At 44.7% G+C, this 16,149-nt stretch overlaps 1 protein-coding gene across 1 annotated transcript; it reads right to left on the bottom strand.

Moving 5' to 3' along the window:
* Positions 1-247: 247 nt before the first annotated feature.
* On the bottom strand, positions 248-3,323 carry LOC118088798 (potassium voltage-gated channel subfamily A member 3-like). The gene has a single exon (XM_035122877.2). The coding sequence runs from the start codon at positions 3,321-3,323 to the stop codon at positions 1,491-1,493; it is 1,833 nt and encodes a 610-aa protein (XP_034978768.2). The 3' UTR covers positions 248-1,490.
* Positions 3,324-16,149: the final 12,826 nt, after the last annotated feature.

Here is a 16,149-nt window from a genome sequence, read left to right as displayed (position 1 = left end):
GTCAGGAAGGGTGTTTTGCATAAAACTAGGTCGTGCGCCATGATTTAATGTATCATTTCATCAAAAGAAGCAGAGATGGTGTCATCTCTAAAAAAATTCTATGCAGCTTTGTAGGTATATATAGACTTAATTTCCATTTTCAATTATCAGGCACCAAATTGTAAGGGAGGGTTTGAAGCTTGCTTTTATATGGAACAGATGTTATGATTCTTTTAGAATGTGCAGAACAACAAAAACTACTCCATAACATCTCTTTCCCTTCTTCTATAGGTTACAGAACTTTGAGAATTCTGCACATCTAAAAATGGTGCATATAGAATAATGCCTAGTTTCCACACCTAAATCTCTCGGGGATTAATGGTGTGTGTGTGTGTGTGTGTGATCAGAGCAGCGGCTTTTCTGCGGAACCACAGAAGTTCGAACCATCTGGAAGGGTTACTATGGAAACAGCAAAGGACTGGGGGAGGGAGGGAATGGATGCCATGACAACCTTTGGGAGTTTCCCAGGAAACCAAAGTTGCTATGGAAACTGCATCACTCAGGTCCAAATTAGTAACTTCCGCTGCAAGGCGTGTTTGCCACTTTAATCTTCTTGTGATAGATGCAACCGCTTATCTTAAAGGCATTGGCAATGGATAGAAATGCCCCCCTTTGTTTCTAAGGTTTGGAAGGGTTTCAACTCAGGCTACAGTCACTGAGAAAAGCCCACCAGTGACTTATCAGAAGCCTAAAACTTCATGATATGCAGAAACCTAAACACTCAGGATATGATCCAGTTCGACAATTGTTCAACCTTGTGATGTAGAAAGAAGTATTTTCCACTATACTGTGCTGGTAGAATTTTGAATTCAAGGAAGTAATTCTGTAGTTCTGTGGATCAAAGAAATCCAGACTTACAATGACTTTTCCCTCGCTATATCAAAGCAATTATACTTTTGCCTAGGGCAGATTCAGATTGCTGCACACAGGCTTTAACCTGGCATTAACAAAAGCAAAACTGTACCCTCGTATGACACACATCAGATGATGTGAGCATCATTTTACAACGTGACGGCAGAGATGCTTTGTGAAATTTCAGTGCCTATATTTTCTACTCACTGCAATACACTTGCACCCCCGTTTCTTTCACTTCATAACTTTCATTCCAACAAGTGCATACATTCAAGGAAAGGAAGATCAACAAATGAGCTGCTCTTCGCTAAATTTCCCAGCAAAACCCCAAAGCCCTGCAACAAACAGCGCAGAACAAAAACCTGTTTCTAGAAGAAGCAGCCCAGACTTCTTTGTATCCTCTTATCTATCTGCTTTCTTAACATCTGCTTAGTTGTTTGGGTTTTTTTACCTTCTAAAAATGCCCATCTTCAGAAAGAAGGATCAGAAAAGTACATGTATTAAACAAGAGCACAAAGAATGACGATGGTGCATGTTCCTCACAATACTGATTAGGGAGACCTTCTGTAATATTTTTATATATCCTTGAAAGGTGTCTTTTAAACATCCGTAAAGATCTTTTTAATATTCACACAGTTTGGATTGTTTGTGGCTGTACAGTTGCCTGTTTTGAAGGCAGCCTGTTTGAATGCACTGTTGCTGATGCCTCCCTCTTCTATCACCATGTACTCTGACTTGCTGAGAGTGGAATTGCTCCGAGCTTTCCTCAGCTCCTCAGTGGAGGAGAGATGCTGGCAGCTTCCTACATGCATATACTGGGCTTGTTCTTCACCTTCCGTTTCTCGGTGATAAAAGTAGTTAAAGTTGGAGACTATCACGGGCACAGGCAAGGCAATGGTCAGCACCCCAGCTATGGCACAGAGAGACCCTACTATTTTGCCTCCAATAGTGACTGGGTGCATGTCACCATAACCCACTGTAGTCATGGTCACTACAGCCCACCAAAAGGCATCAGGGATACTGCTGAAGCTGGACGAGGGGTCATCAGCCTCTGCAAAGTAGACAGCACTGGAAAAGAGGATAACTCCAATGAAGAGGAAGAAAATGAGCAAGCCCAGCTCCCTCATGCTGGCCTTGAGGGTCTGCCCCAAGATCTGCAACCCCTTGGAGTGCCGAGAGAGCTTGAATATACGGAAGACTCTGACTAACCGGATGACCCTGAGAATGGCCAGAGACATCGCTTGTTGACCATTGCCCTGCCTCTCGGCCAGCTCAGTGCCCAAGGTGATGAAATAAGGAATAATAGCCACAATGTCAATTATGTTCATAATGTTCTTGGAGAAGGTGGGTTTGCTGGGACAAGCAAAGAAACGGACAAGCAGCTCAAAGGAGAACCAGATAATGCACAGAGTCTCCACCACAAAAAAAGGATCAGTGAAAGAGGACACCATGGAGGTTGCTGGAGAAGAGGAATTTGTGAAGATATCTGCCACGAAAGGTCCACCACTGGTCCCAAATGTCCCTGTGGTGCTGTCATAGTCACGGTCATCTCTGAACTCAGGCAAGGTTTCCAGGCAGAAAATGACAATGGAGATGAGGATAACTAAGACTGAGACAATTGCAATGCCCCGAGCTGGTCCAGAACTCTCCGGGTACTCAAAGAGGAGCCACACCTGGCGCTGGAACTCCTTCTCGGGCAGAGGTCTCTGCTCTTCACGGATGAAACCTTCATCTTCTCGGAATTTCTCCATGGCCTCCTCGCCCAACTGATAGAAGCGGATTTCTTCCGAGAAGATGTCAATGGGGACATTGACAGGGCGCCGGATGCGGCCTCCGGACTGGTAGTAGTATAGGATGGCATCGAAGCTGGGTCGGTTGCGGTCAAAGAAATACTCGTTGCGGAGGGGGTCGAAGTAGCGCATCCTCTTGCGGGGGTCCCCCAGCAGGGTCTCGGGGAACTGGGCGAGCGTCTTGAGCTGGGTCTCGAAGCGCAGCCCGGAGATGTTGATCACCACCCGTTCGCAACACTCATGCTCCCCAGCGTCCCCCGCACTGCCCACCTGGTGATGGCCGGGGGGAGGCAGGGTGTGGGCCATCGAGGGGTGGTCGTAGCGCTCCCCTCCCAGCAGGGCATGGGGGTGCTGGGCCTCCTCGAGCAGAGGGTCCTCTCCCCCCACCACGGTCATGCCCCCCTCCAGCTCCCCGTCTCCCTCGACGCCCTCCTCGTCGTCTTTCTGCCCTTCCCCGGGCCCCGAGAGCGCGCCTTCGGGGAAGAACTGCTCGCTGTAGCCCAAGTTGTGGTGGCTGCTGCCCACGGCGACGACGCCCGCGACGAGGACGCCAGCGCCGCCGCCGCCTCTGCTGCCGCCCCTCGGGTGCCTGCCGGAGGACAGGGCGGCCGGCGAGCGCAGCAGGCTCAGGTGCTCGTCCATGGAGGTGGCGGCAGAGCCGAGGGGAGGCTGCCTCCCCGGCCGACCAAGCGACACCTCAGGCAGAGCGCCAGAGTGACCCTCCTGGCTGCACCCGCCGCCGTCGCCGCCGCCGCCGCCGTCGCTCTGAGTGCCCGCCCGACGCGGCTCAAAAAATCCGCCCCCAGCCCGGACGCAGCCTCCCGCCCTCCTCAGTCACTCGCTCCGCGCCGTCGCCGCCCACGCCGTCGCCCTCCCGCCAGAGCGCCGAGAAGGAGGGCGAGGGGAGAGGACGCTTCTGGAACGAGGGAGGGGTCTCCCTGCTTCCCCCACCTGTGAGAGCCCAGAGCTGCTGCAGCAGCAACAACAACAGCGAGAGAGAGACGACGCGCACTCGGCTGCTGGACGCTGCCAGCGAGCAACACGTTACGCGCGGGGGGAAGTTTGCAAGAGCGCCTCTCGTTTTCTCCGCGGCTGCAAAGCCTCTGCATCGGGCGCTTAACCTTGGAGTAAGTCCCCGTCAGCGCTACGAGGCTTACTTTCAAGAGGCAGATTCCCGCGCATCGACCTCCTCAGGAGCACCCCCCCCCAAACACACACACACACACACACGGCTCTGAAATAACGTCAAGGTTTAGTGCTGGAACACAGGGAATAATGGTTTTCTCGTAACGTGAGGAGCAGGAGCTCGGGCGTGCGTTTGGCTGTGTTGTTGACGCCAGCCAGTTTGCTGCCCCGGGGTTGTTGCAGCGGGCAGCCGTGTGCTGCTCAGGATCCCGCCGGCCACTTGGCAAGGTTGGTGATGCGGCTCCTGGTGCAGGGCGCGTCTTCGGCAGTGATGCCAGGGGCTCACTTCCAGGGCCACAAGGACCCGCGCGCTCTGGACCCCTCGCTCAAAGCACTCACATCCACACCGTGCCTTTTAAAGTACTGTACATGGCTTCCCCAAACGAATCTGGGGGTGGTATTCTACCCCTTGCAGAGCTATAATTCCCAGCACCCCTGACACTTTGGGGGAAGCCATGTGGTGCAGAGGTGACCTGGGTCTCCTTGTACTGCTTGCCTTCACCTGGCAAATGCTTTTGTCATTTTCTCCTCAATAAGCAATGCCTGATGTTGTTTGTGCAGTGGAACTGGTCCTGTCTGCATGCTGTTATCCCAGATACATTTATTCATTTACATAAGAAGAGACCCTCTCTAGTTCAGACCAAAGGCCCACATAGTCCAGCATTCTGTTCTCACAGTGACCAGCCAGATAATACCTGTTGGAAGCACACAAGCAGGAGCTTACTGCAATAGCACTCTCCATGCTTGATATTTCTAGCCACTGGGATTCAGAGGCATACTGCTTCCAACAGTGGAAATAGAAGGTAACCAAATTGACTAGTGAGAGTGAGTGCCATAGTTAACCAGATGTGTGATGTACTTTCTTTTGCCTAGCCTGAATCTTCCAACATTCAGCTTCATTTCATACCAGGTTCTAGTATGAGAGGGGGAGAAAGATTTCTCGTTTTCCACACAATGCATAACCTTGAATACCTCTATATTATGACCTCTTAACTTTTCTTCAAAATAAAAAACCAGAAATGTAACCTTTCCTCATAGAGGAGTTGCTTCAGTCCCTGGATCATTTTGGTTGTCCTTTTCTGAAACTTTTCCAGAGCTACAATACCCATTTTGAGGTACGGCAACCAGAACTGTACACAGTATTCAGAGTGTGGTCACACCATAGATTTGTATGATATTGACAGTTTTATTTTAATTCCCTTTCCTGATGATCCCTGCTAACATGGAACCTGCTTTTTTCACAGCTTAGGAGAAGGAAAGCTCTGATCCTAAACCACCTCTGCCTTGTGGGACATCTTTGAGAGAAGAAAGGGCTAAGGAGTAAACCCTTCACAAATCTGGAGTGGAGTCCCTAAGACATTTGGATGGTGCCTTGTACATTTCCCTCCAGCAACTCCTTCAGCCAAGCTCGTGCCAAATGTATTCTTCTGCTTTCCTTTGGACCACATCAGTGAGGCCAAGAGGGAAGTCTTGTTACCTGGGCAGCCCAGGACCTCCACACACACTGCCCCAGGAAGGTCACTTAAGGGCTGCAAACACAGCAGTTTGAGTTCACGCCCTGAGGCACATGTCATTGTCTCTTGAGATGTCAACAACAACAACACATGGGTCAGCATCTTCTTTAAGCTATCCACTATGGCCCCACAATCTTATTCCTGAGAATGAGACTCACTAGCATATATGTGAAATTAAGATATTTTGACCGAGCATGATTCACTTTACACTTGCATACATCAAATTACATTTCCCATTCAGCCAGTTTAGAGAGATCATTTTGGATCTCCTCGCACTTCCTTTTTGTTCTGAACAATTTGCTATCATCACCAAATCTGGCTATCTCGCCACTCACCCCTAACAGTAAATCATTTATGACTGCTCTGATTGTAACAAATTTTTTTTAAAAAAATCCTTCCAGTAGCACCTTAGAGACCTACTAAGTTTGTCATTGGTATGAACTTTCATATGCATGCACACTTCTTCAGATACACTGAAACAGAGGTCACCAGACCCTTATATATAGTGAGAGGGTGGGTGTTCTGGGTTTTTTTATTCATATTTCAAAACTGAAATAAAAGTCTAGAGCATTTATAAACTAATTTAAAAGCACAGCCTCCAGTATCAATCTCCCAATACCACTTTCAACATCCCTCCATTGGAAGAATGTCTGCTCATTCCTCCTCTCATTCCTGTTCCATAACCAGTTATATAGCTGCTAAACTTACTCACTAGACCTTGCTGGAATTCCAAATCTTCAAAGACGTATCAGCCACTGAAATTGGGTTTGAATAATACAATCATGGTTAAATCTGGGACCTCAGAGACCATCTTGGGCACCCCTCTCAAAGTAAGAAATCAGCATGATCGATGGTCATAAATCTCTACTTTAAAATCTCTAATGAAGGAAAGTTATTAACCGGGTACATTCATGCCTTTCCTCTGCTCGTAGGGATGTAAATGTTGGCACTCCCTATGTAAATGGCCAGTACACAACATAAAGTTAAGGTTTTAACCACTTGCTGCTGAACATTAGCTGTGCAGTCGAGCTGTCTTTGCTATTTAATATATAGATTCAAAGTGTATGCATTAATTCAGTTGTGTACACTATCATACTTTTGTTCTGAGAATTGCCCTGAGACCTCCAGGTATAGGGCAGTATATAAATTCAATAAATAATAATAATATTTGGCTGAGAACATGTGAGGGAAGGGCAGTAGCTCATTGATAGGCTGCATGCTTTGCGTGCAAAAGGTCCAAGGTTCAATCTCTGGCAGATTACTTTCTGAAACCCTGGAGAGTTGAAGCCAGTCAGGATAGACTGCACTGAGCAAGTGGACTAATAGTTTACATTGGTATACTGCTGTTTCTTATATTCTGCCTCATGCATACATGGAGCAGTAAGGTGCAGTTGGTCATGCCTTCCTGATGCAATACACATACATGTCATCATGTAACGTGCACATTTAGTCATTTCAGTTGTACCAGTGTACTCTTACACAAATAAATTGCTGCTACTGCTGCTGCTAATACTACTACACCATAGGAACCAGCCCTTAGAACTAAGTGACTTTGGTGTTGTCCCAGCTTCTGCCAACCTAGCAGTTCGAAAGCATCTGTAAACAAATCAGAGGGGGGAGCTGAGGAAAGTCTCTGGAGGGTGGGAGAGGGAGGGATGGGAGGGTAAAAAAGGGGGGATGTAATTCGCTATATTGATTGATAATTGGTTTTGTTAAATTTGTTCAATAAAAATATATGTAATAAAAAAGAACACAATGAACTCCAGGTTCACAGTAGGATCTGTGCTGGAAAGTGTTGGGGTCACAATGTAAAATATCTCACAAAAAGTCCTACAGGGGACAGGCAGTTAGTTGCCTGGGTGTTGCTATCCCCCCCCCACCTCCTCTGGTGCCACATATGAAGAAACTCCCAGGTGGACATGCCCTCAGTTGATAATCATCCCTTGTAGAGATGGCCTGTCCATCTTGACAACAGTAGAAGGCAGGTCCCAGTCAAGTCAGACCTGAAGGTAGAAGGCCCGATTCTTCTTGCCACCCATTAAGATGGAAGGCAATATGTGCTCACACAGTGGTTTCCTGGCTAATGCGAATACCCAGCTTCATGCACTTAGTCACTGAATCAGAGGCTTAATCTCTTCCTTAATTTGTGTGTCCTAGTTTCTTATACTGAATATGAATATTGCATTATTGCATTTTTCAGTCTTGTTTCTGTTCCTCTCTATGCAGGAGTAGCCATTTTCTGGGCTAGTCAAATGGAAACTTTAAACTACAATCCTATAAACACTTACTTGGAAGTACGTCTAATTGAGGAAAATCAGACATACACTCAAGTGTGGATCTATAGGATTGGATTGGTGGTGTTAAACACACAAAAGCAACTGCAGTGGAACCTCGGTTTATGAACACCTCGGTTTACGAATTTTCGGTTTACAAACACCGCGGACCCATCTGGAATGGATTAATTCACTTTCCATTACTTTCAATGGGCAAGTTCGCTTCAGTTTATGAACGCTTCAGTTTAAGTACTCCGCGGACCGTCTGGAACAGATTAATCCACTTTCCATTACTTTCAATGGGAAAGTTCGCTTCAGTTTATGAACGCTTCAGTTTATGAACAGACTTCCAGAACCAATTGTGTTCATGAACCGAGGTACCACTGTATATACATTATGTAGCATAGCAGAATGAGCAAAATGTAACTGTCAGTGTATGTTGCTGGAGGCATAAATTTGTTGTCGTTTAGTCGTTTAGTCGTGTCCAACTCTTCATGACCCCATGGATCAGAGCACGCCAGGCATAAATTACAAAATAAATAATTCCAAAGCACTATGAAAAATAGCTTTTCTGTATGCTCAATAATACAATTTTAAAAACTAGATGTTTCCAACCTTTTATCTAGTGTAAGAGGGAGATCATCCTAAGGCTACAACAGTAACCATAATACTTTACCCCTGAACAATGAGATTTGTTGACTGAACAATATCAGCTTCCCCTCCCCCTCTCAAATTACACAGTGTTATTTAGCTAGATGATTCCATTGACATTGAGGGGAGCAGCCTAGCTAAATCCCATTCATCTCTTTAGATATATAGAAAGTTACAACTCAGAGTACAAGGAGATCCATTTTAATATTCTAAAAGTATGATTACAGTATGGGATTATGCTGGGCAAACAATGTTAATTCATATTTCCACATAATGGAGATCATATTATAGGACTATTACAATAGCAACAAAGGATATGCAGTAAGTCTGCAGAGCTCCTGTTACATGTCATTATTTTATCATAAGATACAAGATCATGTTTGCAAAGCAAAGGGACTCTCTAATCCACAGCTTTGCACTAGTTGAAAGGTTCGTACAAATGTGGAACACCTCAAATAAAGCTGAAATACATTATGCTGAACTTGAAGCAATGGTCACACAAATCTTCTGAAATATTATTAAAATGCTGCTTGGACCACAATGTCAGTGCACATTCAAAAAAGACATTGTTCAGGAATCATTTTTTTATGCCCAAATGAAAAGTGACAGAATTCTTTTGTAAATGACAGATAAGATGAACAGCAAATTGTGTCATTGTTTTCACATTTTTTTCTGTGTAGTGGGCAGTGGCGGAGATTCATGCTCCAGCACTGTGGGGGGTGGAGAGCAGGCGGGGGCGGGTCTGGCGCATGTCCCGGGGACGTGGCATGCCGCCTGCGGGGGTGTGACACCCAGCGCGGGCAAGGGAGGCAACCGTGATGGCACCCCACCAAGATCGCGCTGCCGAGGGCGATGTGCTCCCCCCCCCACTCCTCTTCCTCCGCCAGTAGTAGTGGGTGTGAATCTACTCAGTTCTGGAGAAAGCTACAACCACAAAGTAAAGGTCTAATTTTAAACAGATGGTGGGGCATCTCTCACAGGGGCAGGATAATTCTCCAGTGAAGCTTGCTTTAAACACTTTTGGAAATGCATTATTGCATGCATAGTCAAGGAAAGTATGTTATGAGTGGTACTCATATGTAAGAATGGCATATAAAAGAAAGGGAAAGGGGAAAATTTTGCTTGTTCTTCTCATAGACTTTCCTATTGGGTATCGATTCCAGAGATGGGCTACCAGGAACTTATGAAATCTGAAACAGCAGCTGCAGGATTGCACATCAAGCTTCCTCTTTTGCTGCTGCTGCTGCTTTGCAATAGCAGTTGTATGCTGCTTCAGTCTCTTGTATAAAGCACCAACCTGCTATCATCATTAGACAGGCATGCCTAACAGCAGATGATTCAGTGTGCCTTCAACATCTTTCATGTCATTATCAAGGACATTCAGATGGCACATGAGAATAGACCATGGCTTTGAAATAAAACTATTCTCTTCTTAGTGAATGGCAAGGAGAATCTGGGCTTTGTCTCTTAGAACAATTTTATCCATTATTCAAAAATCTTTGTATCCTTTAATTTATTAGATCAATGAGCATCATAATAGAGATGTGTATCACCCAGTATTGGTTTGCAGAATTATGATGAGAAAGCTCCAGAGAGCAACTGATTAAAAAGAATGTACTGGGGGGTATTTAAGACATTTTTAGCGATAAGAAGAAGCAGAATTGCAGCCAAGAAATGATGCAGTTTTGTCCTCAGCTTACACTAATTGAACAAGACAGAATTGTGATTGTCACTAAATCCCTTATGCCAGTGCAACTCCTAAGTTACATGGCATAGTAGTGACTGAGGATGGATTCAGTTTATGTTGATGTGCTAAGGTTCAAACCAGAAATTGGAGAGATCAGTTATTTTCTATAGAAGTGATGTTCTGGAACATCCGTTGAAAACTGAGAGGTTTCAGTCGTATATAAGATTTCACTATGAACTCTGCTCATAGCAGGCTTTACATATTAGGGCATTATAGGTTTTGGGGATAGCCAGGGAAACTGGTTAAAGAAATACAGTAAATATTTCCTGGCTCATACATTTAAAAAACCAAGTCTCGTGGAACCAACAAGTTTTCTTAAAATATGGACAGAAACCATAAGAAGTGGTTTTAAAATATTTGCCTCTGCAAAGAGAAACATAAAGTCTAATTAGGCACAAGTAACAAAACAGAACAGAAAGCCAAAAAAATTATTGCCCAGATGACTCAAAAAGAATGAAAACAACGATCAAAATCTAGTCTATATTCATACATTAAAGAGCAGTAAAGGCCAAAGTGGGTTAATTTGTTGGCTAAACCTTTGTCATTAATGAATCAATTGATCTAGTTGACAGTCTGCCCTAGCTTTTTATAACCTTCAGGGCTGCAAACATTAGTCAATTAATTCAGTGGATCGCATTATTATTTGCAGATTTTGAATGTGAATTTTAATTGAATCTTAATCAGTGCTGCTTCATAAACATGTTCCATGCGGTTGACGTTGTAAACAATGTGGATAGTTTGTTTCAGGCTACACACTGAAGACGATTTTCCAAATTGTAATTGATTTGCCTGTATTATTTAGCAAAATTAAACTTATCTGTAACAAGACAGTATAGAGATTTTAACCCATTAACAAACCAATTGAAAGCATCACAACTAACAGGAAAGGTAATCCTATGGTCCTACCACAATGGGAGGGGGTAGTATGTGAGGATAAATCGCCATGCCTCGTATCACATCCATGGCTGAAGATGATATGTGCTGGGGCCCATCACCAAGGATGACACCTCCCAGGGCTTCTGCTCTGCCACAGTTGTAGCTGCCTTCTTTGCTCTCCCAAAATGCAGTGCCCTGGAAGTCCTGTTTTATGCAGCATGTGGGTTTATAAAAAAAAACAACCACCCATTTTATTTTAAAGACAACCATTTAAATATATATATATTACACACTACTGTAGAACAACAGAACTTCCAAGGTATTACATTTTGGGGAAGCTGAGATAGCAGCCAAAGCAGCCCATGAGATTGCATCCTGCTGAAGTCTCCTCTCTACCATGAAGCAGGCTCTGCTAATGGCAACGCAGTGTGGCTGTGATCCTATGCTGTCATGGACTGGCTGGATGTAGATGAGTAGGGGGAGACACAAGCTGAGGAACCCCCGCAAGGGAATTCCCAGGGGAAGAAGTCTGAGAGCCAGGGGGCTGATGGTGGGATGATGAGTGGTCAAAGGGAGAAGATGGAGCAGACTGGTGTGGGGAGGGGAGGTGTCAGAAGCTGAAGAGGCAACAGGGTATAGTTAGCAGGAAGAATCAGGGGCAGAGAGCAGTCTTGATTCAGAGGCTGAAGAGGAGGGGGGCCAGGAGACAGAGATGAGCCATGGGAGTCTCCCTCTCCTGTTGTGCCTAGCTTCCCTCCCCTCTAGTCTCTTGGAACATGCAGATGAGAAATTGGTTGTTTGCAATTGCTTGGGGAAAACCCTAGGGAGGAGGGGACTGTAGGAAGGCAGGGACCTTCTGTCCTCACAACTGCCTCATTGGGGCAAGACCTACTGGGAAGTGTTGCTGGGGTCACTAAGTGTGCACTGTTTTGGTTTCTTTGAATAAAGAGTTAACACTGTGTTTTTATCACTTACCTACACTGACCTACACCTGGCTCCTGACAGATGCTCATCCAGTAGCAGAGACAACTGTAGCCATAGAAATACTTCAAAACATGCCCATAGCATCCTAAGCAACCTTACCCCCTACACACCGACACCCTTGATGTTGTCACTCACAACGATGCCTCCACGTTAGCTTTGCAGAAAAAGGAAAATTTGTCAAATGCCAAAATAACGTGTGTCTAGATCTAAGGCAGCATTTGAGCATGAGGCCCATGCTGAATAGTCCACCTGCAGTCCTCTCTGATTGGGCCCAGTCCCCACGTTTCCTTGACATTCCCCCCGAACAGATGCAGAGATAAAGATACAAGCAGAAGGTTCATGATGTTTGGGTCATACCTTCAGAGAAGCTGAGTACAGCTGGCTTAAACTGGCTTCTGTTATCTCTTTCTGTCAAGGCCATGCTGACTATAATAACAGTCAACACAAACGCAACACGCTGGCAAATAACTGGTAGTTAATATATAGTTAATTACAATGTCATTCAAAATATACCAATAAGCCACTTCAAAATAATGTATATATCATACAGTACATCTCACAAAATATACACGTGACTGTGAGTTGTTGTATATATATGAGTCAAATGAGCAGTCAAACAAGTCAATGAATAGCGAGGAACACCAAGGAAGACGTCCTATAAAAGTCTCATCTCAAAGGAAGCCATCTCTCAGAAATCTTAAAAGGAAGTCTCAAGAGGACAGTGTATCCAGAATAGTTCACTGTTTTGGAATAAAGTCTTCATCAGCTGAAAATGGAACAGAAGGCATTGCTAGCAATGAATGACAACAAAACTGAGCAACCTGCATGTATGTTATACAGTAAAACAAAATATATAAAGAAGTACATACCGAATAATTATCAATGAAATATTTATACTAGTGGGAATCTTGCTAGTGGCTCAGTGCTCATTTGATAGTGTAGCTACTGGTGCTTACAACACAAATGCACAGGACATATAAAGTTGACCACAGGTGTTTCAAATAACAATAAATTGAGGAGAATGTAAAGGAACTTAAAGGGACAGTACGTCAATATGATATCACGATGCAAAGATAACCCATAAAGTGAGACACTTAAAATAGCACAGATTTGGATAGTTTAAAAATAATATCTACATATACCACGACTATAATAATAGGCCAGAAGGAGCCTGGGTTTCACTTTCTCTTTCTACCTCTCTTCCTTCTGGTGTAGTGTTCTGTACGTAGTATGCTTTGTGATAAAGGTTTAGACTTATAAGTTATTTTAAGTTTAAGTCTGCTGCAACTGGATTTCTTATTGACAGTGCCAATCCTGAAAATATTGGATTTGTGACCATTAAGCTCATTTGCCTTCAGTAGCAGTAAAGCTCTGCTGGATGAAATATTCATTGCCTCTGGTCTGTTTTTTGGGAAATATACAGCAAACGTCCAATACCAGAGTGATGCAGCTCAGCCGCCTCCCGAACCAGCAGTTGTGGGGGTTGCTGCCACTGGAGCTCCGCTGAGAGGTAACTCTGCTGAGTATAGATACTGGCACATACATGCAGCGAAAGTGATGTCGGACCCAATCCTTCTAATCATCCACTAAAGGTTGATGGATTGATCCAACAGATACACCATCCCTGGACCTGAGGATTCACTCTGAGCCCACAAGGGATCCAGGGCCAGGTGGACATGAGTGTTCAATCATTACCACAAGGATGTTGCTAACATGAAGTTTTCTTTTGCTTTCGGTAACTGCTCCCCCTCCCTTACAGCATAGCAGAAGTCTTGTTATGCTTGCATGAACTTGCAGGCTGCTCCAGTAATAGAGATAAGAATCCACCAGCTTAGCAAAATACAGTAAATGTGACCTTGGGGGTCTAGAAAGTACGTAGGTAATGTAACCACAGAGCATGACAAGAAGCTGGCAGCTTAACAAAATCATATATGAAAACTGCTAAATGCGAGCAGGGAACAGACACGAGAATCCACACAAAACAGGGAAAAGGCCAATTAGAGCTTAGCATGCTCTGCCCATGCAGGACTTTAGCCACGTAGGAAGTTTACAGGGATCGGGCACAGGGTCAGGTATTTTTGCAATATAAGTATCTGCTTTCCCCAATGCTTGGGGTGCAAGCTTTGTGATCTTATTCACCCTGCGTCTAGATTGATGCATCTTTCAATAAACTGAATACCTTTTCCACCCACCGTCTCCTCAATTGGTTTTAACAGGGGAGGTGGTGGCAGAGACCCTTTTGGGAGGTTACAAAAGCACACCAGCAGGGCATAGGAAGTGGCAGATTCTTTTTCACAGCATCTCCACCACAACTGTAGGAATGCTCTGTTAAACATATTAGACTGCTTGTATCTAGGTTTTTTTTGTGGTTTTCTATTAATTTGTGAAGCCTCCCATCAAGGTCAGTCCTACCATTAGACAAAGCAGAGCAGCTGATTTCGGGTGTTTTGAAAAGGCAAGAAATCATCAGTTGCTTGGTTTACTATTGTTGTATTTTTACTGCCAGTGAGGGGGAGAAGTGTCAGGAAAGATTTTCTGCGTCAGGTTCATAGCTGCCAAGTCTCCCGTATTCCCCGGGAAATCCCCGTTTTTCCAGCTGTTCCTAGCTGAAAAAATGGATTTTTCCCCCCAGTTTATTCTGGCGCGGCGGCCATTTTGGCAGTGGGCGGAGCATGCTCAGAAGTGACTTTTGATGCTGCTCTGCCCAGTTCCAAAATGGCTGCAGTGCGACTTCTGGCGCGGTGGCCATTTTGGAACTGGGCAAAGCAGCATCAAAAGTCACTTCTGAGCATGCTCCGCCCAGTTCCAAAATGGCGGCAGCGCTACTTCCGGTCTGCTACTTCCGCCCAGTCCCTTATTTCTCTGACAGCAACTTGGCAGGTATGGTCAGGTTGCAAAATAATTGGACCAGCCTTGGGTTCTATGCATTTTGGCTGGAGCGGGTGGAGTGAGGGAGTCACATTTGCTGCTCCACCTCAGGCTGCAAAGTATCTTGGACTGGTCCTGCCTTTCACTACCTCCTCACCTCTACAAAATTTCTAGTTGCAAGTCTGAGAGACAGGGAGGCTATCCTGAACTTATACAATGGGTTGGGGGTGTGTGTAAACAATATAGGGTGGGGCACTGGGGATGCTGAAACAAAGAATCGCTCAAAATCTGGTGGGATTCCACACAAGATATGACAACTTTCCCTTTCCCGTTCAAGCTTCCTGCCTGCCCCACCCCAGAGTTGCATCCTCAGGGCAGCTGAAGCTAGATCATACTAGGGGGTAGGCAAAGATCTGTTGGTACATCTTAGGCATTCAGTTGACATACCTGCCTTGGTGAGCAGATGGTTTTTCAGTTTCAAAAGGGGCTCATGGTTCTCTTCACCATATATCCAGACCATAATTCAACCCATTTTTATTGTGCCATACTGCCAGCTCACTTCTGGAAGCTTTGCAGCATGTGAAGTACAGATTGCGCTGCATTATGCATGTGATCTTCCCTCATGCTGGCCCTCGGTACAGAAACTGAGTTTGTACCCTGTACTATTCATTTTCCCGTAGTCTTTTCAACAACCTCAGAGGGTATGATGATTGATGTCATTACTAAGAAGTGCCAGAAACATCCCCTCTCATCGCATTATTAGAAACTTATCACTTTCAAAGAAACCATCAGACTAAGGAAAATGTAATGGGGAAGGTCATAAATGTTTGTTTTGCCTAGGCAGGAAAGAATTACACCTAGATTGCCAACCAAAAAATGTGGCCTTAATTGTAGAACTTAATTTCCAAGACTCATGCATGCATTAACCAATTAAGGAAGGAAGAAGCAGGGAAACAGATCAAACTTCAGTACTGTAATGGATTTGGAACAACGGCACAAACATTTTTATTTAACCATTTTCTCTGGGAATTAAAGCCATATTAGGAGGTCAAACACAATCCAGAGTATTCTTCCTCCCCCAGATCTTGCATTAGACCTCCTGTGCTGCTTTCCACGATCATTTATTCAGTGTTTAATGTTTTGAGGCCACTCATTTCCTTCCTATGCCTGAGTTGTTATCAAAGACAGACATCCCCCATTTTATGTTTCTTCTTCTGGAAATCCTATTAGTCATATATCACCAAACATTGGATTGATTTGACACAGTGGACACATCTGGAAAATAATGGTGCTGTCTGTTTTAGTCCTCTTGTTCCCATTCTGCTTTCTGAAAACTGCATTGTTTCAAATTTTTACACTCATGATCTAAA

Source organism: Zootoca vivipara, chromosome 7 (assembly GCF_963506605.1).
Source record: "Zootoca vivipara chromosome 7, rZooViv1.1, whole genome shotgun sequence".
In the NCBI taxonomy this organism is placed as follows: Eukaryota; Metazoa; Chordata; class Lepidosauria; order Squamata; family Lacertidae; genus Zootoca; species Zootoca vivipara.
Note: the sequence above shows the minus strand (reverse complement) of the source record. Positions and strands in the feature narration are given on the sequence as shown.

What these genes read in the sequence shown, in the direction of transcription:
- LOC118088798 (XM_035122877.2), bottom strand. Translation starts at nt 3,323, where the DNA reads ATGGACGAGCACCTGAGCCTGCTGCGCTCGCCGGCCGCCCTGTCCTCC.